At 35.9% G+C, this 21,902-nt stretch overlaps 1 protein-coding gene across 5 annotated transcripts in view; it reads right to left on the bottom strand.

Moving 5' to 3' along the window:
* Nucleotides 1-21,902, bottom strand: part of LOC136036051 (phosphatidylinositol 4-kinase beta-like) — a 206,082-nt gene that overhangs the window by 34,054 nt on the left and 150,126 nt on the right. For all 5 annotated transcript variants that reach the window (XR_010619617.1, XR_010619618.1, XR_010619616.1 and 2 more), the window contains 2 exons: nt 20,673-20,876; nt 4,659-4,852 (listed from right to left, as the gene is read on the bottom strand). Coding sequence is in view for 1 of the 5 variants with exons in the window: in XM_065718007.1 (XP_065574079.1) it covers nt 4,659-4,852; nt 20,673-20,876 (398 nt within the window). In the remaining 4 variants the exon portion in view is untranslated. The remainder of the gene's footprint in view (nt 1-4,658; nt 4,853-20,672; nt 20,877-21,902) is intronic.

Genomic DNA, 21,902 nt, shown 5'->3' with positions numbered 1-21,902 from the left:
TCAGTGTTAGTGACACAAAAATGAAAAAATTCAAGGCTGAAGAAAAAAAATCTACAAGGAAAAAGAATACTTAAGTCCTAAGAAGTGATGAATATAAGACAAAGATAGGGAAAATATTGAAATCGATGAACGAAAAAGATACCAAGTTGCTACCCGATTACTGGAAATAGACGATGAAGCCCAGAATTACGCAAGTGGTAAAGACAATGTCAAAAGAATTATCAAAAACTGGCAACGAATATGTGAGCTTTCTTTATGGAATGGCTTTTTTATTCTCCTATAAAAGAGAGATAAATGGAGAAAAAAATTCAAATACATAATATTTCAAGACCCTAGTAGAGATAAGAGGAATAGATTAAAAGAAAGCAGAAGCCTATACGACAAGAGCGAAATTCGAAGACCAGATAATGAATGAACAACTAACAACAACACTTATTTGCAAAGAGAAAACTAAAGTAAAAAAAACTAATCTTAAAAGAGCTAAAAAGAAAAATGGGGAAACAACTGAGAAAATAGAAGATATCCCGGAAGAAGTGAATAATTCTAAAAGAATGTATTTACAAGAGAGACAGAAGAAGAAAAAGAGAGAGTGGACGAATTATTTCGGAATATTAAATATAATAAAGTGTCAAAGGAAGAAAATGATACACTAATGGCTAAATAAAAAAAAGAAGAAAAAAAAGAAAGATATAAGGGAGACAGATAACAATAAAACTCCAGGACTTGACGGAATAACTTACGAATTTTATAAAACACATATCAAAGAAATCGCAGAACATCTGGCAGATATTTCTAATGAATTACTAAATAACGATGATATCTAGAAAAAATGTCTAGGGATGATGAAATTAATATCTAAAAAAAGGTAGCCCTGAAGACCTCAATAACTGGAGACTAGTTAATATCACAGATTGTGATTACAGAATTATGTCTAAAGTATTACCAAACCGTCTAAGTAAGGTGCTAACATCCATACTAAATGTAAACCAAAGAGGAGGACTAGAAAACCGGAGAACAGCAGATGTGTTGGCTAATATAAGAGATGCAATAATACATGCAGGAAGTCGAAAGAAAAAAGAAAATAAAGTACAAGATAATGAGTTATGATATAAAAAAGGGCTTTGATAAAATATAAAAAAATTATTCTAGAATGGACCATGACTTACTACGGTTTCCATGAGACATTCACAAAATGGATAAATAGGATAATTGAAAAAATCGTACAAGTAATTTGTATGAATAGCGATGTTACCGAAGAATTAGAAACAGAAACTGGAGTGCGACAAGGATGTCTACTGAGTCTTTTACTGTTTGAACTGTATTTTGACCCGTTACTAAAATATCTAGAATAAGAAATAAATGGCATTATATTAGAAGATGTAGCGATGAAGTTGAACAGTTTTGTCGATGATCTGACAACGTACACGGAAACTGAAGAGGATTGTTAAGTGGCTGTTCAGTCTGTAGAGGAATGTTGTGACATCTTTCAGCTACGGCTCAATAGAAATAAGTGTGAAATGCTATCATCGGGAGAAAAAGTAGAAGAGGTGTGTGAGGAAATCCCAAGAAAGGAAAAAATTTAAATATTGGGTATGTTTTTTCAAAGAAATTGAAACCAAACAGAAATAAAAACTGGATAAATAGGATATTGAAATTCACAAATGCCCTTAGACAAGGACTGTTCATCAGGTCTGACTGTTCATCAGAAGGCCCGGTATACGGATACTTATGCTTACCCAGTTTTATGGTAGCTGTTCTTTGTTTAGCCACCCAAAAATACACATCTAAAGCAAATTGTCAGTGCAATTTAGCAGAACATATGAAATGAAAAATTTTCCACTTAAATTGAAAACAGAAAATATGTTCATATATAGAAATCATGGAGGTCTTCAGGCTATACGTGTGGAATATAAAATGACAGAACTTTTCATTAAGACAATGTTGTAACAAATGATGAGAAAAAAAGAATCACCAACAAGAGCTTGGTACGAAACATGGAAAAGAAAAGAAAAGAAACATCCACCGAAATATAATAAAGAAATTTATGAAATCGAAAATCAGGAATATCGCTTGAGGTAAATGAAAAAATTGTGAAAGAAAGACTTAAGGAATATTATGAACAAGAGAAACAATTTCCTCCACTAAGGACAACTGAAAATGGTAGTTATAGTGAAGAAGAGGTGGACAAAAGTTTGATGCTACTAGAAAGCTGCCTGCTGCCACTAAGAGTTAAAGAACACATATTTTTCTTTATGCATAATTTGGTAACCACAGAAGAGTCGAAAGTAAAGATAAATATGAGTGGTAGTAATGGACAATGTAAGCTATGCGAGAGAAAACTAGAACCACAATGTCACGTAATGTTTGAATATGAAAAACAAGAAACAAATATAGCAGGACTGAGGAAGTTATTAGCAAATGTTACAGGAAAAAAGACAAAGTTGACTTAGAGAGAGCTATGTACCTAAAAGTAGATTATGACCCCTATATGATGGCAACGGTATACATAGTATCGCATTTTTTTTTATTACACGTGGAAACGAAAAGAAAAATCAGAAAGAAGATTGTGATGTCATAAATCGTGTTGAAACAGAATGGAAAAGGGTAAGGATTATGAGGCGTAAGAAAATTGAGGAAGTGTTTGGTCTAAAGTAGAAGGGAATGGTTTTTGTGCCTTGGTGGGTAAGGATGCGTTGTTAAAAAGAAAAAAAGAAGGGCTGAAAAAAAGTATAGGGTTCAAAGGATTAAGGCTTCAGACTTATATTTTTATTTTTTAGTTTTGTTGTTAAGGAGTAAGGAAGAAGATTAGAAAAGGGAGCTTTTAATTTTGGTATATAAAAAAAGACGAAATGTATTTTTATAAAAAAATGTAAAATTAAGTTAGATATTTCGAACTAATGAAGTGTTAGAACTTAGAATTTGATATTTGATTAGAATTTTTATGTGGGGTTTAAGACTGAATATATTTTTAAGGAATGCAGAAATATTATACGATTTTGTATGAATTTTTAGATTATAGAGTTTAGATTTGAAGTCATTTTTTAATTATTGTTTGAAATTTATTTTAAACTAGTGGAATTTATTTTATATGTTGAAGGGGATGCAATTCGCCTGGATTGTGAAATATTTAATTTTTGGGATTTTTTTAGGATTGTTGTAGCTACCCAATACCACAAGGTCCACGAGAAAGAAGAATGTGTTGAAATGTGATATAATAAAAAAAAAAGTGTTATATTTTTTTTTTGTTTATGTAAATGTAGTGAAAAAATGTTTTAAAGTGTTTTAAGGAAAGTGGAATTGTTTTAAAGTAAAAAAAAAAAAATGTGTACGCATTGTAAATTTGTATTATAACGTTACATGTTATCAGTCCAATGAATGAGAGCAGCCCACTGCCACCGTGGGTAGTTAGAATGGGAAGTTTGAAATTGTTGTATGGTAAATTAATGGATGGAGAACAGTATGAATAGGGAAATTATTTAAAAAATGTTTTCAGGAAATGGTAGATAAAATGTACTAGGAGAGAAAAAATTATGTATGTAAGGAATTAGAAAAGTAGAAAGCTATGGAATGTCAAGTAGGAGATGAGATAGATAGGTAGTAAAGTGAAGGAAATAATAATGAAATAGGGATAAATTAGATTATGAGTAAGCAGAGTCTTAGATCAAAAAAAAGAAGAAGAAAGAAACAGGATTTATTTTTATTTTATTTTCAGGAGTATGAAAAGAAAACAATAGCCGGTTTGATTCTATCCATTACATGAAGTATCAACAACCTATCATCAAGAAAACGAAAAAAAAGAGGAAACGAGGAAAGAAGCACCAAATAAAAGAAATGGATAAAAGAAAGAAAAGAAGAAGAATTTAAAGTATGCAATAGAAAAGGATTTTGTATATCTTCAATACTATAGTCTATTTTTGAATATAAAAAAAACTGTTAGTGATAAAACTTGCCATTTACAGATGATTCACGAATAACAACTATTACCTAGTTAATCTTAGCAGTAAAATGTTATTTCGAAAACAAAGTTATGTGAATTTCGAAACATAGCCTGACATCAGCATAAAAAATAACGTTGGATCGAAATAAAAAGCACGCCGTAACCCTATAGCCAAAAACCTTATAAAGGAAACTTAAGTCCCCCGGCTTAAACAACTAGGAAATCAGCTTTTTGCAAGGGTCGTATTAATGTGTTCCCTTTTTTCTTCTAATATACAGTGCCTTTTGAAAGAAGCTAAGCATAATATTAAAAAAAAAATGTTTACAAAAATACTAGTAAAAAAAAGCAGTCTTCACAGCCTTTATATTACCTCTCTCCACTCGCAAATGCAAAAAAAGACTTGTGAATTAATATATACCCTTATATTTGATCGACAGTTTATGCAAGAACTACATAATTCTCTGATTCTGTTTGACATTTAAATTCCTTTTCAAAGAAGGAATTTATCAGAGGATACTTTTTAATGCTTCAGCCAAAAAGTATCTTGTTTGAACCAAATTTTATAATCTTTTCCAAGCCCTTTTAGAGGGATAGTTCTAAGAAAATGTCCGTCAACTTCCTTTATTCCTGTTAGAAGCATTACTGTTGGTTCTCTCCTAGTAGTGGCCTTATTACATCTACTGTTCTTTTTCTATCACAAACGGGCGGGGATAATCATTACCTATAAGGTCTAATCCATAAGGGTATTCTTTCTATTTGCCAGATCTTTTGTAGAGTTGCTAACAACTGATAAGCCAGCAGTTCTTGTCTTAGGTCATCCCCACACTTAACAATGACTGCCTCTAGTCTCCAGTTAGGAAAATTGCCATATGGTGATGAATCTCTTATTCGACGGATTTTCTCCGCCCATGGTTCCTAGAAGGAGAAAAAAAAAACATATAAATAAGATGAAGGTGTATAATCTGAGCGTATAACCTAGTATAGGTAACTTTGGACAGTGGAACTGGTGCTAGTGAAGACAAAATAACAACAACAAGCCCATCTAGCGTTTGGCGTTTCTCGGCATTTTTTTCATTCAACTTATTATAATAAATGTAAGTCGCGAAATTATGGAAAAATTTATCGTTTTATCTTTGCTTCTGTCAAAAAACGCAATTAAGAACCTTGAAAGAAATCCCAAGAAACACCAAAGGTTAGATGGCGTTAGTTATTTTTGTCGACACTGGCACTAGCTTACACTTTTACAAGCTGGGTATACTCATTGGCGTAACCCATGTCATACTTCTTTTAAAACATATAATAATAAGCCATTTGGTTTGTGCAGTCATCTCCAAACTACATAAAAAAAAAAAAAAAAAAAAACACGCAATAACAGATTACCTGCAGAGAAGTTTTGTGTGTGGTATAATTTTTTGAGTTATTTACTGCTTAATCTTTTCTTTTTTACTATCAAGAAAGTTTAATTTTTATTTAGACATACATCCATAAATTTTATATTATTTTTTATAGTAAAATATTGTTTCAATGTTCGCTTAGAATTTTATTAAAACAGTTGTTGTAATTTAAATATTTTTAATTTTACATCATCATTGAATATTATAAATCTTATATATAAATTTTATTTAAATACGTTTATCAAAACAAACTATCAAGAACGTAAAAAATAGTTTTTATTTCTTTTTAAATGTATTCCCACAGTTTTTTTCTCTCCAATATTATCCATAAATTGGGAGTTTTAGGTGATGTCACCCATTGATGAAAACATTCCCGGCGAAGGATTTAAGTACCCGTCATGAAACAGGTGGGGTTGCATTATTTTCGGCAAAATTAATGAAATATCCCATCCTCCACAATTGCTGTGACTTTGATTCTATACACAAAACTTAGCAAGTTTTTATAGAGGATTCCAATAAAATGAGGACTTTTAACCCGGTTTTGATATAATCTTTGACCTACTTAAAGAGCACCCTCACAGATGATTGTATAATTATCGATAATCTTGTTACTTTTTCTTAAATAGTAAACTTCTATTTATCCTATTGAAAAAAGTGCTGCCATCTAGCCACTTTTTTGGATTTTCCATGTATTTGAGAGAGGTAACCAAAAGCTTAGCGAAGAAAAATTCATGGTACTAGACTCCTAAAAACTTAAAGTCTCAGTTGCCAATTGTCAATCTCTTACCTACTTTTTTCGCTTAAGTTGTTTCTACTGAACTACCTTCTAAAGGTTTTCAGGAATAACATGCCTCGGAGGAGACATTTCAAAAAGATGGTGCAGTGTCATTCAAGTGTCCAATGGGGGAAGGGCTGCATTCTTTTGTAGTTGATCTGACCGTACCGTGTTTTTGCGTGTTGGCTAGACTAACGAAAATAAAAGTAGAGATAGTTCGTCAGAGAAAAGGTGGTGGATGTACTTGTAGAAAATAGTCTTAGACACCATCAAATATTTCTAGAAGCAGTAAAAGTACCCAGTCGGTTCTAAAACTTACTCTACAGGCCCTAGTTTGGACATTCCGGGCCGCTAATAGGGTTTAGGAGCCTCTGCAAAAAGGAGACATGCATTTCAGCAAAAGGTCTAGTGCATTGACTTGTCCAGGTGGATAATCAATCTGCAGGATAAATAGGGTCTTAAAACGAAGAACCACAACCAGCTTCCTGCTAATGAGGATCATGCCCAATGGAGATTGAGCCTGATGTGCCTCAAGGGAGCTCTGAAGACATCCAAGGGAACCCCTTTGGATGTCCCAGTTTGGATGTCACGCAATATCTTTGATCAGATGATTAGTAGCTCTTTAGCTTTGGATCCATTGAAGTCAACCATCCAGCCATCGGACTAATTTTTTTCTCCAGGAGATCCCATTATAGGAATAGAAGCTTGTACAGGGTTGTCATACTTCTGAACAGCTTCATGGGCCGTGTCAGCAAAATGCTGCTTAGAATTAATGAGCCTGCCCTCTATGTCGTCGACATACACTAGAAAAAATGTAGGTTCCTGGATACCACGCTGAGGAAGCGCAGCCTTTACTAGACACACTGAAAGTAGGCCCTTCGACAACCGCAATTACGATTTCTTAGAGATCTCCCAAGAATCTCAAGTACGACCACAAATTCCATGGACTTGAAGTTTTTTGAATATGCCCATATGCTAGTCTCTAAGGAAAGCTTTTGCAAAATATTATACAATTATGATATTTATATAGCCTAATATCATACAACTTTTCCAACGCATTCTATGCTGGGTATTCAGGTAGCCAAGTGTTGAAGATTTGTGCTGAGAACCCGTGCTTCTTATCGCAAATGCGGTTATTGAACTCCAGATCTGTGCCAAGGATTTATTTGAGAATTCCATTATAGCCTTTACCAAGACGAGGGGAGACTTATCAGCACATTTGAGCCAATATTTTTAGGGTTCCTATCTGGCTTGGAATAGGGATGAAGTGGACAAACTTGACCTCCTTTTCTTGGGAGTGATCCAAAGCCAAAGTTGAGTCGAAAAAGAGATGACAGTACTTGAGACATTAAAGTGCTTTAGGACAACAGGACAACATCTGGTATATTAACTGGACCGGATGTGGAGGGAGGCAACTACCTTTCAGTTGCCTCAATAAGTCTTACCGTCTTTTTTGAAGGTAGAGGGATTAACTGATTTTAGACGAATCCATTAAAGGACAAAAGGTTATTGAAGTCACTATAATTACTCCGATACGGATTTAAAGCAGCAAATTGGCAATTTTCTTAAGATTGATTCGCTGAAAAGATGGAAATGGATTTTTAAATCCATCGAAATATTTAAGATTTATGGATGTTTTAGGACAATTTTTTCCAGCAAAAATAAAAAAAAGAGGACACAAAAGTGCTACCCATTCAAAAGTGTTTTTCGCTGATTTTCTAATCAGGGGACTGTGAGTTTCATGTGTGGGTTTCCGACCATGGCAATTCTAGCGATGTACTTTTTGTTTCGATCTGACAGAATTTTTGTAGTTTTTTAGGCTATTTTTTGAATTTTCATTAATTTGTTTTCAAAATTACATTTTACAATTAACACCGGGCAAGGCAAAAGTTACCATCCCTTAATTAGTTACAAATGGCAATTTTATCACTAGCCAGTTTTTTAAAGAGTGATTCTGTCCTGAGTTGCAGCTACCTGTGCAACCAGGATGAGAGCCCTATGAGAGGCGAGGGGGCTTCAGGCGTCTTAATCTGTCTCCTCTTGGTTAACCTTGTCTACATGATCTACAAAAAAACTTGCTGTCAACAACTATCTGAAATTTATTTAGCACTCGCACACAATTTCAGAGTTTAGAATAAAAGGGGACAGCCTCCCCAATGTCCGTTCCTGTGCCTTTAAAGGGTTAAAATGACCAAATTTAAGCATAAAAGGGGAAATTTTGTCTCCAATATTTAATATAGCTCGCAACCAGAAAAGCTATTTGGCAAGTTAAACATGAACATTTTTTTTTTGTCAGAATGTAATAAAGCTTAACGAAAATCGTATAGTATAAACCATTCTGCTAGATCGAATTTATAGTTTCCCGTCCAATATCATTTTCTAGTAATGAAGATGCATTGAAAGTTCCTCGTGGGGCCTCATTCCTTTTTTCATAAATGATATATGGCCACATTTAGGTGCATTACGGCAAACATTGTATCTGATTACGCCTTTATTATAACCAGAATAGCTGCTTGGTATGGTCTAGCCATCTTCCTAATCTAGCTGTCTCATAAGAAAAGTAATAAAATGTTTGGAAACCGCTTAGAGTAAAGATTTTCTTACAAATGATAATCGTATTCCAGCTACAAAAGCAATGAATATTAGTACTTTTTCTGGCATTCTTGATTCGTAGATTTCCATTTCGATATCGCTTTGCAGCAATGAAGATCCATTGATGGATCCTCAGAGGCATCCATTTTATTTTTTCATCAAGATGAAAATAATGAATCGCCCCAATCAGGCATAATAGAGCAAAGATTTTACCACCATAAATGTCAGATTAATTCTTGTCTATTTATTCTGACAAAAAAAAACACAAATGGTTAAAAGATATTCTATTCATGGATGTTAAGAGAAAAGGCAACAGAACACCAGTTCAATCAAAGCAAAACAGAGAGATTATCTGTAAAACACTGTTCGTTCTTGTTACTGGCTTACAATTTCACACAGAGGAACCAATCAGAAGAAATTGAACTTTTCGCTCTTTTTACTGGCTTATTTTTTTCACACAGGTCCACCGGAAAACCAGCCAGGTTTAAGAAAGCAGCGTTATTTGATTTTCCTTTCTGACATTAACTTAAGACAAAATGTGATTGTCTAACACAAAACGTCACAGTGCAGACCAGTGACGTTAAAACCCACTGTCTATAATGGACCTATAGAAAATAATCTCTTCATTTTTCTTTGGTTCAGTCTTAACAGATGGAAGTAAATAGTAAGATACAATTTATTTTGTTATGAGACTAATACTAAGAATTCTACACACACAAAAAAAAACAGCACAGAAAAAACATAATAAAGGCCCAATATATAATAAATATTGCAAAAAACTTGACATTTCTCTCTTTTTAATAGTTTGTTGTTGAAAAAATTCCTAGTCTCAGCTGCGTATTTCCTGATCATTGTGATTTCACCTTTTTTAATATGATTCAACGCAAATTAGATAATAATAAGAAAAAGTCCCACATCTAGGAACTAAATTCCTCGTCTTAACTCCACCCCTATCATATAAAATTTCTGAACACACCAGTGTAAGCATCAATATCCTTACAAGTTTCTTTCAGTCTTTTTATGACACTTAGTATTTACCAAGTAACATATAGCGATCTCAATTTCTGTCGGTCTGTCCCGGTTTTGCTAGTTTGAGCACTTCCAGATAAGCTAGACCGATGAAATTTGGCAGGCGTATCAGGGACCAGACCAGATTAATTTATAAATAGTCATTTCCTCGATTAAACCATCTGGGGGGTAGTGGGGGACGGTTAATTCGGAAAAATTAGAAAAATAAGGTATTTTTTACCTTACGAGCGGGTGATCGAATCTTAACGAAATTTGATATTTACAAGAATATTGCATCTCAGAGCTCTTATTTAAAGTCCAACCGGATCCAGTGACATTGGGGGGAGTTGGAGGGGGAAAACCTGAAATCTCGGAAAACGCTTATAGTGGAAGGATCGGGATGAAACTTGGTTAAAAGAACAAGCAGAAGTCCTAGATACGTGATTGACATAACCGAAACAGATCCAGTCTCTTTGGGGGAGTTGGGGGGGGGGGGTAATTCGGTAAAAATGGAAAAAATAGAAAAAATGAGCGAACGGGTTATTAGATGTTAATGAAATTTGACATCTAGAAGAGTATTGAACTTCAGAGATCTTATTTAGAATCCCGACCAGATACGGTGACTTTGGGAGAGTCGGAGGAGGAAACCGGAAATTTTGGAAAACACGAAAATTGAGGTATCTTTATCTTAAGAGTGGGTGAGCGGATCTTAATGAAACTTGATATATGGAAAGATCTTGTGTCCCAGACGCTTAATTTTTAATTCAATCAGATCTGAAGACTTAGGGGGGTGGAGGGTGGAAACAGAAATCTTGGAAACCGGAAATCTTGGAAAACACTTAAGAGTGGAGAGATCGGGATGAAACTTGATGGGAAGAATAAGCACAAGTTCTAGATACATTATTGACATAACTGGACCGGATCCGCTCTCTTTGGAGGAGTTGGGGGAAGGGATTTCCAGTGCTTTGGCGAGTTCGGTGCTTTTGGACGTGTTAGGACGGTGAAAATTGGTAGGCGTGTTAGGGGCCTGCAAAAATTGACTGGATAGCAGTCGTTTCCCCGATTTGACCGTCTAGGGGGCTGGAGGGAGAGAAAAAATTGAAAAAATGAGGTATTTTTTACTTACGAATGGGTGATCTTGATGAAATTTGATGATAAAACTTGGTGGGAAAAATAAGCAAAAGTCCTAGATATGTGATTGACACAACCAGATTGATTCCGCTCTCTTTGGGAGAGTTGGGGGGGGGGGGTGTAAATTCGGAAAAATTAGGAAATTGAGGTGTTTTGACTTAGCCTACGAACGGGTAACCCATCATAATGAAATTTGATATTTAGAAGGAATTCAAGTCTCAGAGCTCTTATTTTAAATCCCAACCGTATCCGGTCATACTGGGAGGAGCTAAAGGGGGAAACGGGAAATCCTGGAAAACGCTTAGAGTAGAGTGATCGAGATGCAACTTGGTGGGAAAAATAAGCAAAAGTCCTAGATATGTGATTGACATAACCGGACTGAATCCGCTCTCTTTGGGAGAGTTGGGGGGTGTCAATTCGGGAAAATTAGAAAAATTGAGGTATTTTTAACTTACGAACGGGTGACCCATCTTAATGAAATTTGACATTTAGAAGGAATTCATGTCTCAGAGCTCGTATTTTAAATCCCGACCAGGTCTGGTTACATTGGGGGGGGGAGTTGGAGGGGGAAACCGGAAATCTTGGAAAACGCTTAGAGTGGAGAGATCAGGACAAAACCTGGTGGGTAGAATAAGCAAATGTCGTAGATACGTGACTGACGTAACCGGACTGGGTCCGCTCTCTTTGGGGGAGTTATGGGGGTGGGTCCGGGGCTTTGGCGAGTTCGGTGCTTCTCGACGTGTAAGGACGATCAAATTGGTAGGCGTGTCAGGGACCTGCACAAATTGACTTGATAAAATCGTTTTCCCCGATTCGATCATCTGGGAGGCTGAAGGGAGAGAAAAAATATAAAAAATGAGGTGTTTTTAATGTACGAATGGGTTATCGGATCTAAATCAATGTTGATATTTAGAAGGACCTCGTGGGTCAGAGCTCTTATTTTAAATCCTGACCAGTATTAAGCCTCTGATTTTTCTTCAAAATCAATCTATTGATATTTAGAATTTTGCTACAGCTCATGCCATATGAGCTCTTGGGTCTTCCAACCTCGTCGCAAGCGCCATATGAGCGCTTAGCTCTTGTTTCTTTTGCAACTCGACTAGCTATTTTGGACAGTCAGGCTCTGCCTGCTGATCGTCAATCTGCCACCTAGTCTGGCGGTGTTAGTCTCCTCTGGCTTTGCATCTGAACAGCATCAAATCTCTTCCCTTCTAACCCTTTTGTCACTGGTTGAGACAATACGATAACACAGGGTTTAACACGGCCTTTAAAAAATACAAATTATTTTTGTTGAAATAGTAAGTTTTTATGCATTAAAAAAACAGATATTTTTTTTTAAATTCCAACTTTTGACTGCCAGCTTTTCTCCTTAGTTATTCCTGAATGTGCAAGGTATTCCTATTGAAACATGAGTTATTTTGCCATTTCTTAAACTTCATCTTTTTTTCAATTCCATTTTTTGGCTGATACCTTTTACTCTTTACCCTTTTACCCCTACTTTCAGTGATGATTTATTTCTCCTAGTGGTAATTTTCTGTAGTCTCTAGAAATTCTTTTGCATATTTTTTTATTTCTTGGTGTTAATATTTTAATCTTAATGCGCAGTTTTTTAGTTTTAAAAGCGTAAAAGGTTATACGTAAAAGCAGTACAAACGAAGAAAAGAATCTGCAAAAACAACCTGAAAGCTGCTGAGAAATTTTTTTTAAATGTGCAAAAAAAAAAACTGTAAGATATATGTTTCCGCTCTTAGTAATTTTATCTAGTAGGCTAAAATAATTACAGGGCGTAGGGAGGTACACAAAGGGTAGAGGGAGCCTGGGGGCCCGGTCCCGCCGAAATCCCAAAATTTGTCAAATTTCTGAGACCTTAATATGAAACTAAATTTTCATTTTATCGCTGCACCTCCCCTTTCGCTCCCCCCAAAAAAACCCGAATTCATGCCTGATCAGGTGATTAGTCTTGTGATGTTTAGTTCATTGTCAATATTTTTTTTTATCAAAATGTTTTAATGGTAAAATACCTCAAACTGTTCCTGTTAAGTTAAAAACCATTTTGCCAAATCCCTAAATTTGAAACACTTTTTTAATTCCAAATTTTTCACGCTTTTGACCGTGAAGTAAATCGTTCTAAATACCCAGGATGATTGACGTATAAACATGAATGAAAAAAAAACAAACTACACTTTCATTGTCAATGAAGAAATAGAAGGTGAGAAGTTGGGAATAACACAGCATGTGCTCCAAGAAGCGTCACTAGCCAACGAGATATCATGGTTACAGGACTAGCTGCAACTTAGTAAAGAGCAAACGACGATCCATATTTGAAAAAAAATTTGAATTTTTTTTTTCAAACAATTTTTTTTTTCACAGCCAATTTGAAAAAAAAATTGATTCCAAGAGAACTATCTTGTACGAATATCCTTCATGCAATACTATTTGCAAATAGTAATGTTTGTTCAAGTTCAGTAGAGCTTTATTTTTAATTGCGGGAACAAATCAAATGAAAATAAATATTACACCATCAGAACTATTATTATCGAAAACCCTAGGTTGGAGTTTACCCTCCCCCTCTTGAACAACAGAGAAAACTAAATTTTATTGCCGAATCCACATTGGGTTTTTTTCGTTCGAATCGGGCCACTTAAGGTCAGTAAGAATGTAAAGTCGATTCCGATTGGTGGATTATTTTCAGCTGACCAATCATAGACCATTCTAATTTGTTACGGTAAATGGTTCACTTATGAGATGTACTTTGGGGCCACACAAACTTAGATGTCGGCATTGTTAGTATGTCTATGATATGTTTACAATTGGATATGTACATGTGTCTATGCAGTTTATTCCCAAGGACCAAATATAAAAAAAAATTGAACTTACACTGTAGTTAACGCGATCAAAAACAGGAGCTGATCAGTATTTGTTTTGTCCTTTATTTATTTGTTCTTTTTCTTTTTGCGAACAAATTAAAAAGGAAAAATTCGCAATCGGTCACATCAAAATGACGGAATCAGTATACGACAAGTCATTCACTAGGAAACAAGGCCCCAATCGTCACCCGAGTAAAGCAAAGGCCACCTGGGATGGGAGTAGAAACAAAAGGTGCCAACCAAGCGAAGCGAACTGTTGACTGGACAAATAAAATGTCATTCGAAAGAGATAAAGGCTCAGGCTGCTTACGATCTTGCATGCAAAGCGAAAGCCACAAAAAACCGCAAAGTAGGCTCTTTTGTCTATTAGGCCTCAAACTTTCTGTTAGAGGGGGTGGGGATAAAACAATTTTCTCCAATCCTCAGAAAAGAATATACGCTACAGTTTAGCTATTTTTCTGTGGCTTTTTTGTTGCCAAGCCAAAACCAATTGCTTGGCTGTTACTGTTGGTTACTCTTAATTTTCTTCTATTTTATCAGAAAAAAAAGTTGACCATTTGTAGCTTCTACTATTGCATTCATGTAAAAAGTTTTTCTAAGCATTTTTCTTTCCTTTTTATGTGATTTCTATGGTTTTTATGGCACTTGATATTAACCATGTGACATATAGCAATCGCAAATTCTGTCGGTCTGTCTGTCGGTCCCGGTTTTGCTACTTTAGGCACTTCCAGTTAAGCTAGGACGATGAAATTTGGCAGGTGTATCAGGGACCGGACCAGATTAAATTAGAAATAGTCGTTTTCCCGATTTGACCATCTTAAGGGAGGGGGGAGTGGGGGCCGGTTAATTCAGAAAAAATAGAAAAAATAAAAGTATTTTTATCTTCCGAACGGTTGATCAGATCTTAATGAAATTTGATGTTTGGAAGGATATCGTGTCTCAAAGCTCTTATTTTAAATCCCGACCGGATCTGGTCACATTGGGGGAGGGGGGAGTTGGGAGGGAGAAACCTAAAATCTTGGAAAACACTTAGTGGAGGGATCGGGATGGAACTTGATGGGAAAAATAAGCACAAGTCCTAGATACATGATTGACATAACCGGAACGGATCCGCTCTCTTTGGGGTAGTTGGGGGGAAGGGTTAATTCTGAAAAATTAAAAAATGAGGTATTTTTAACTTACTAACGGGTGATCGGATCTCAATGAAATTTGATATTTAGAAGGATATCGTGTCTCAAAGCTCTTATTTTAAATCCCGACCGGATCTGGTGACATTGGGGGGATTTTTTTTTTGGGGGGGAGGGCCTAAAATCATGGAAAACACTTAGAGTGGAGGGATCGGGATGAAACTTGGTGGGAAAAATAAGTAGAAATCTTAGATACGTCTATTTTATATCTCCGTTTGGGGGAATTTGGTGGGGAGCGGTATGGTTAATTCTGAAAAATTAGAAAAAAATGACTTATTTTTAACTTACGAAGGAGTGATCGGATCTTCATGAAGCTTCATATTTAGAAGGACCTCGTAACTCAGATCTCACTATTTTAAATCTCAACCGGATCCAACGCCATTGGGGGGGGAGCGGAGGGATCAGGATGAAACTGGATGGGAAGAATAAAAACAAGTCTAAGATATGTGACTGACATAACCGGACCGGATCCGCTCTCTTTGGTGGAGTTGTGGGGGGGGGGGGGGTAATTCGGAAAAATGAGATATTTGTAACTTACGAACAGGTGATCAGATCTTAATGAAGTTTGATATTTAGAAGGATCTTGTGCTTTAAAGCTCTTATTTTAAATTCCGACCAGATCCTATGACATTGGGGGGAGTTGGAGGGGGAAACCGGAATTCTTGGAAAACGTGAAACGTAAGATATTTCTATCTTACGAATAGATGATCGGATCTTAATGAAACTTGTTATATAGAAGGATCTTATGGCTCAAATGCTCCATTTTCGACACAAATTGGATCCGGGAACATAGGGTGTTGGAGGAGGGAAACAGAAATCTTCGAAAACGCTTAGAGTGGAGAGATCGGGATGAAACTTGATGGGAAGAATAAGCACAAGTTCTAGATACGTGATTGACATAATTGGAACGGATCCGTTCTCTTTGGAGGAGCTGGGGGGGTAATTTGGAAAAATTAGAAAAAATCGAGGTATTTTTAACTTAAGAACGGGTGACCGGATCTTAATGAGAGTTGATATTTAGAAGGAATTCATGTCTCAGAGCTCTTATTTCAAATCTCGATCAGATCTGTCGACATTGGGGGGGAGTTGGAGGAGAAAATCGGAAATATTGGAAAACACTTATATTGGAGGAATCTAGATGAAGCTTGGTGGATAGAATAAGCTAATGTCGTAGATACGTGATTGACGTAACCGTGCTGGATTCGCTCTCTTTGGGCGAGTTAGGGGTGGGGTTCAGTGCTTTGGCGAGTTTGGTGCTTCTGGACGTGTAAGGACGATGAAAATTGGTAGGCGTGTCAGGGAGCTGCACAAATTGACTTGATAAAGTCGTTTTCCCAGATTCGACCATCTGGGCGGCTTAAGGGAAAGAAAAATTAGAAAAAATGAGGTATTTATAACTTACGAGTGGGTGATCGGATCTTAATGAATTTTGATATTTAGAAGGACATCGTGACTCAGAGCTCTTATTTTAAATCCCGACCGGCATTAAGCCTCTGATTTTCATTTTAAATCAATCTATTGATTCTTAGAATTTTGTTAGAGCTCACACAATATGAGCTCTTGGCTCTTAGCTCTTCTGACCTCGTCACAAGTGCCATATGAGCTCTTAGCTCTTGTTTCATAAATAATCATACTTTAGTAGTTACGATTCCTGCATCACAATTTTTTCTCCCTAGTCATTTTTTTATGCTTCATTTTTTTTCATCTTTGGAACCTTATTTTCATATTCTTTTTTTTATTCTATTGTTTGGAACTTAAGGTCTCTATGTATGGTACCATCGATTTCTTAGCAAACATATGCAAACTTTTCAAAAATGTAAAAAACATAATGGAAAAATTGATGGAAAGTCAAATCCCTTTTTACATCCGTTTTTTAGTCAAAAGAAATTTTCCCCGGGAGAAAAGAAAATAATCATTAACGTAACATAAGTTCCGCTTGAACGGATATTGCTACACTTTGGGTACCTGTAACTGTTAATTCCTTACAAAATCAAAAGTTTTTATTTGTTGGAATCCATACACATACCTCTCTCCCTCTTATGCCTTCGTGCACACCCTCACACCGCGGGTACAATATGGATAATTCTTCCAAAATTGTAAAAAAAAATCAAACAGATTTTAACCTAAACTATTTCTTTCGTAGTTTCAATCTACCATTCCATAGGTCCCTCCCCCTAAGCATGAATATATTGTCTTCTTCTTCTTCTTCTTTGGATTAGTATGGAGAGACTTCCGCATAATCTCATCACTAGAATCAAATTCCGAGCCCCACAGTGTGTTACTGCAACTGAGTTCAAACTCTGGGTCTCATATGACCAAGCTGAGATGAAAACCCACTGTCTTACCAAAGGACACGTCCATATTGTTCTATATTACCCTGCAAGTTTCTATTTTATTAGTCCGATCCACCTACAAAAACAATGCGCCAAAAATAGAAGTTCTAGGGACATTTTAAAAATTCCCTTCCCTCCCCCTACCATGGAAGAATTTTGCAACTGCTATGATCAAATTTCCCTTTTCAGCCATTCGTGTCACATGAATCACACGACAACAAAATGCATTTGTAACCAAAAATTCACATAAAATCTTTCATTTTCAATGACATCATGAACTACTTATACTTTGGCAGTAAGGAACAAAAAAAAATAAGTTAGTGGGTGTCAAAGTTTCCTTAACCAGATAATTTGAATTCAAGTTTTCACCATTTCTGCTAGTTTTCCAACAACGCAAAACTAAGAAGATATGACCGTCTAAGAAAGAGGCGTCAACGAGACACAACAGATGTACTTGTTTATAAAAGAAAATTGCGAAAAAACAGCAATTTCAAGTTAGGATGAAATCATTCTTGATAACATATTGCGTCATTAATTAGTTTGTATGTCGTCACAAACACATTCTGACGATTTAGAAATATACTAATTTTACCGAAAACATTTAATCATTCAAATCAAATAAAAAAGTTAGAAGAGTAATTTTACTTCATAAATCACATTTTGGTTATACAGAAAATATGGCATTTTTATAAATCCAAATTCCCTTTTGATCCACGGAAGTCTTACTACTATCTACAGGCCTTATAGAGATAAACTCTTTGAAACAAATAAATCCTAACATCAATGCAGTTAGATAATTCTTGGAAGAACGACTGGCAGGACTCTATAGAGGGAGAGGGGGGAATAACATAAAAAATAAAATATATTTGATAATTTGAATTAGTACCCATAATTTCTGAAAAATACAGGATTCAGAGGAGCGAGCCCCAGCCCTCTCCAACTGCTTCTGTCCCTGCTTTCTAGACCAATGCACGCGACCATGATTGCAGCAAGACCTGCAACCTAGTAAAGAACAAATTCTAGCCCATGGTAAACGAAAATATAAAAATACGTTTAAAACAACTGTCTAGCGACAAAAAAAGCAATTTGTAGCTGATTCAAGAATGGCAACTATTGTTTCGATTAGTCTTAACAGTAAAATGTCATTTTGCAAATATCCATGAATATTGGAATAGCCCACGGCAATGGCATCAACCCCTCAAACCCACGGCAATGTCATCGCATCGAAACATAAAGTACACCACTGGAATCGCCATTACCATTGAAACCCTGCCCCCACCTTGAACAACAAGGAAAATCAATTCCTTGTATTGGTAGCAGTGACGTGTCCGCTTATTTCTTCCTTCTTGTTTTTATTTCACCACAAGTGCGGCACTGGAACGTCATAGAAAGCTGTTTAAGGGCTCATTTGATCTAGTGCGTTTTGTTATGAACAGAAGGTAATATTGTAATGCAATGCAATTTTTGACAAAAATTACCTTAAGGATATGAATGAACAGAGGTACTTCTTTGTATAAGAATACAATTTAATTGTCATTAATGACATTTGCAGATGACGTTTTGGATTTAAACCGTAATGCCTGTTGGAAAAAATATGAAAGAAACCGTGCAATTATCCCTTGAAAATTTGAAGAAAAAACTGAGAATTGCTTATGCTTCAATTGTGTCTAATATTAAACAAATAGATAAATTAAATCTCGCAAAAAAATAGCCTAGTTACATCTCATCTCCTTTCTCTTTGTCCGGTTTGGCAGTTTTTTAGTGAACCTCAGGAACTGTCTGTTCGTTGAGTATTTTTCCATTATGCTAAATTTCTTCTCAGTTACCCTCCTTGCACTAGAAATAGTAACTTAATGAAGAAATTCCGCCTAGTTTCGCCTATATATGCTATTGATAAAAGGCTATGATTGATTATTTTGATTATTCATTGATTATGAAGCACTACTAGTGGTACCACAGTAGTACAGTAGGCTGCATGTGTCACAGTTGGAGAGCTCAGGATCTCGAGCACTACTAAATTTATTTTCTAAATTATTTTATTCTTTTATTTCTAAAATTAATTTTTACAAACGTTCCGCCATATTTTTTACCGTTTCATTATGGACATTACTTTTTAAAATTTATTCTATAAATAAATTATTTTTGTAAAAATTATCTAGGGCCTTTAGCCCTTGTGAATGGTCTCGCTTCTATTTTCTTTCTCTTTTTCCTTTCTTTAAAGATCTACGAAGCCCCCCTGTTTAGTAGTAATCACACTATTAAATGATCCTAGCCGAGTGGTTAGCACGCTAGACTTGGAATTCTGTGTCCGAAAGAACAGAAGCTCGAGTCCTCGTGTCACAGGTTATTTGGTTTGGTGAGTGGTGTGACTCTGAAAGCTCACCCAGAGTCGACCTAGTTCTAAATGGGTACCTAGAGAAACCCGTGGAGGGTAAACAGGAGGGGTGTGCGAAAGCACAGGACGAATGGATTCCAAACTCCCATTACACTTATTGGCTGACGAGCTATGATACGGATATCAGCATCGCCTGTTTTGAGTGTAGAGTCTTGTGCCGCATCGTTTTATTGTGTTGCGAGAGCAACACTTTGATTTTGTCGTGTTTTTTTTTTCTAGCACCCCGATTTCAGGTTATTCCTAGAAAGTGGTAAGGGTCTAACCTCTGCGGTTTTTACGGAAAGTGTGGACCTTAGGGGACTTGTAAGTAATAATCAGGGCTTGTAGGGGATTTGTAAATAATAATTGGCTGTTATGCTAAAATAATCTTCAGTGATGAGGGCTTTGCAACTATTACTAGTTGCAATGAGGGTTTGCAACTTTTGCAAGTTGGTGTACCTAGTATTAAGATCCTTAAAGATTAAAAATTCAGCGTTTAATCGAAGTGAGGGAACAAATCCAAAGTGTTGCTCTCGCAACACTTTACTCAGCGAAGCCGAACAAAGGTTGCCACAAAACCTCACGTTGCCCATGCAACATAGATCTAGTTTTTTTTTTTTTTACTTTTGTTATGACAACAGTCTCACCGCTCTTAAACTGTCTTTTTACAAAAGAAGACAAGCCCCAAAGCCAGCTTTGCCGGCTCTTTATTTAGTAAAAAAGACTGCATTAAGAGCTCTTCATTCTCCAGGGCACACTCCTCTCGCCACAGTCGCCAGCTCAGGAATTTTAACGATACATTTCATTTAGTTTGTAATTGGCAAATGCGATTTCAAGTAAGTTTACCTTATTTTCTTTTTGTGAAAAATATCGGCTTTAGTATTTCCCTTTGTGTTATTCAGCCTGTTAGAATAATCCCAAGACAAAAACCTATTATGCATGATAGACTGATCGATTGAAAACCCAAATGTTTTGATATGAAGCAAATATGAAGTTTGTTCTTTTAAACCATAAATTGATTTCTACAGTTTTCTCAACTATTAAATCTACAAATATAAATGAAGTGCTGTTTACCTTCAGCACAGAAGCCGATGGATCTTCTGGGTCCCTTTTAAATCCCTTTGGTCCTAAGCTTTCAATAGACTCCTGAAGTCTCCGTCGAATATCTTGCGCAAAAACAAGTGTCGGTTCTCTGTCTCTGGAATCGATAGACTCAAAGCTCATTTGTGAAATGGTATCCCCACGATCCCGAAGCTGAGAACAACTTCTTCGTAAGTACTGAAAATAAATGATTCATTTAAAGGCTTCAATAAATAGCTTTAAGGCTTCAATGAAGTCCTTTTAAGGGGGATTCGATACATCAAAAATAATTTTGCGAGTCTAAACATCGGCTGGCTGTCTCGAGGATAAAGGACCCATTAGTGAATTCTCCCAGTACCAGCAGAAAATTCCCCAAGCAATTTTAGTACAAACTGATATAGGATCTTAAATGTGTCGACAGTTCGAAAGGCTAACGATCGGATAGATTAAAAGATTAATATAGATAAAGAGTAAGATAGATTAAGATGATAAAGGAAAGATTAAAAAAAGAAAACATATAATCTCTTATTAATTATTAAGCAAAGTGCTGTCTGTTTGAATTTACATATATAGCACACATTCCGTGTCGGCAAGGTTTTCAATCACATCGAGCATTTTGAGTGTTTCCAAAATAGGTATGTTAGAATATTTTTAGGGTCTGCCCTTTCCTGAACTATAAACTGACATTTTTGCTCTGTTTAATGGAAAAAGTGAAATTCGCAATTTTTATTGATGCAAGTTTCAGTAAATATGAATACCTCCAGCGTGAAACGTGAGAAATTACATGGTTTTTCAAAAATATCCTTGATCGTATCGGCTATTAGTTTCTTGTCGTTTATTCGGATCTCTTATCCAAGCTCTACAAGTTAGGGCAAGACTACATGATCATTTTTTCATAGTTTAGCCACACAAACTCAAGAGGTTTATAATGGATGAGATAGGATTATCCTTTTAGGTATCGAATCTCCTTAACGTAAAGAGAAAATGGGAATAGAAAAGATTTTTAAAGTTGCCATTTTTCACGCCGGAAACTTTATTCTGTCTCCAAAATAATGAGTGTATAAAGTGGATAGGCAAAGATATCTGACGAAAGAGCACATAATGACTATTCTGCAATCCGCCAGGAGGCCTACTAGAGCTGGTAACGAGAAATAAAAATAACACCAAAATTTCCTTCCCGTGCTATACGTCCCTTTCATGTTGCGTAGGGTGGGTTTATAAGGA

The sequence above is a fragment of the Artemia franciscana genome, chromosome 15 (assembly GCF_032884065.1).
Source record: "Artemia franciscana chromosome 15, ASM3288406v1, whole genome shotgun sequence".
Lineage (NCBI taxonomy): Eukaryota > Metazoa > Arthropoda > Branchiopoda > Anostraca > Artemiidae > Artemia > Artemia franciscana.
This window is presented reverse-complemented; position numbering and strand designations above follow the sequence as displayed.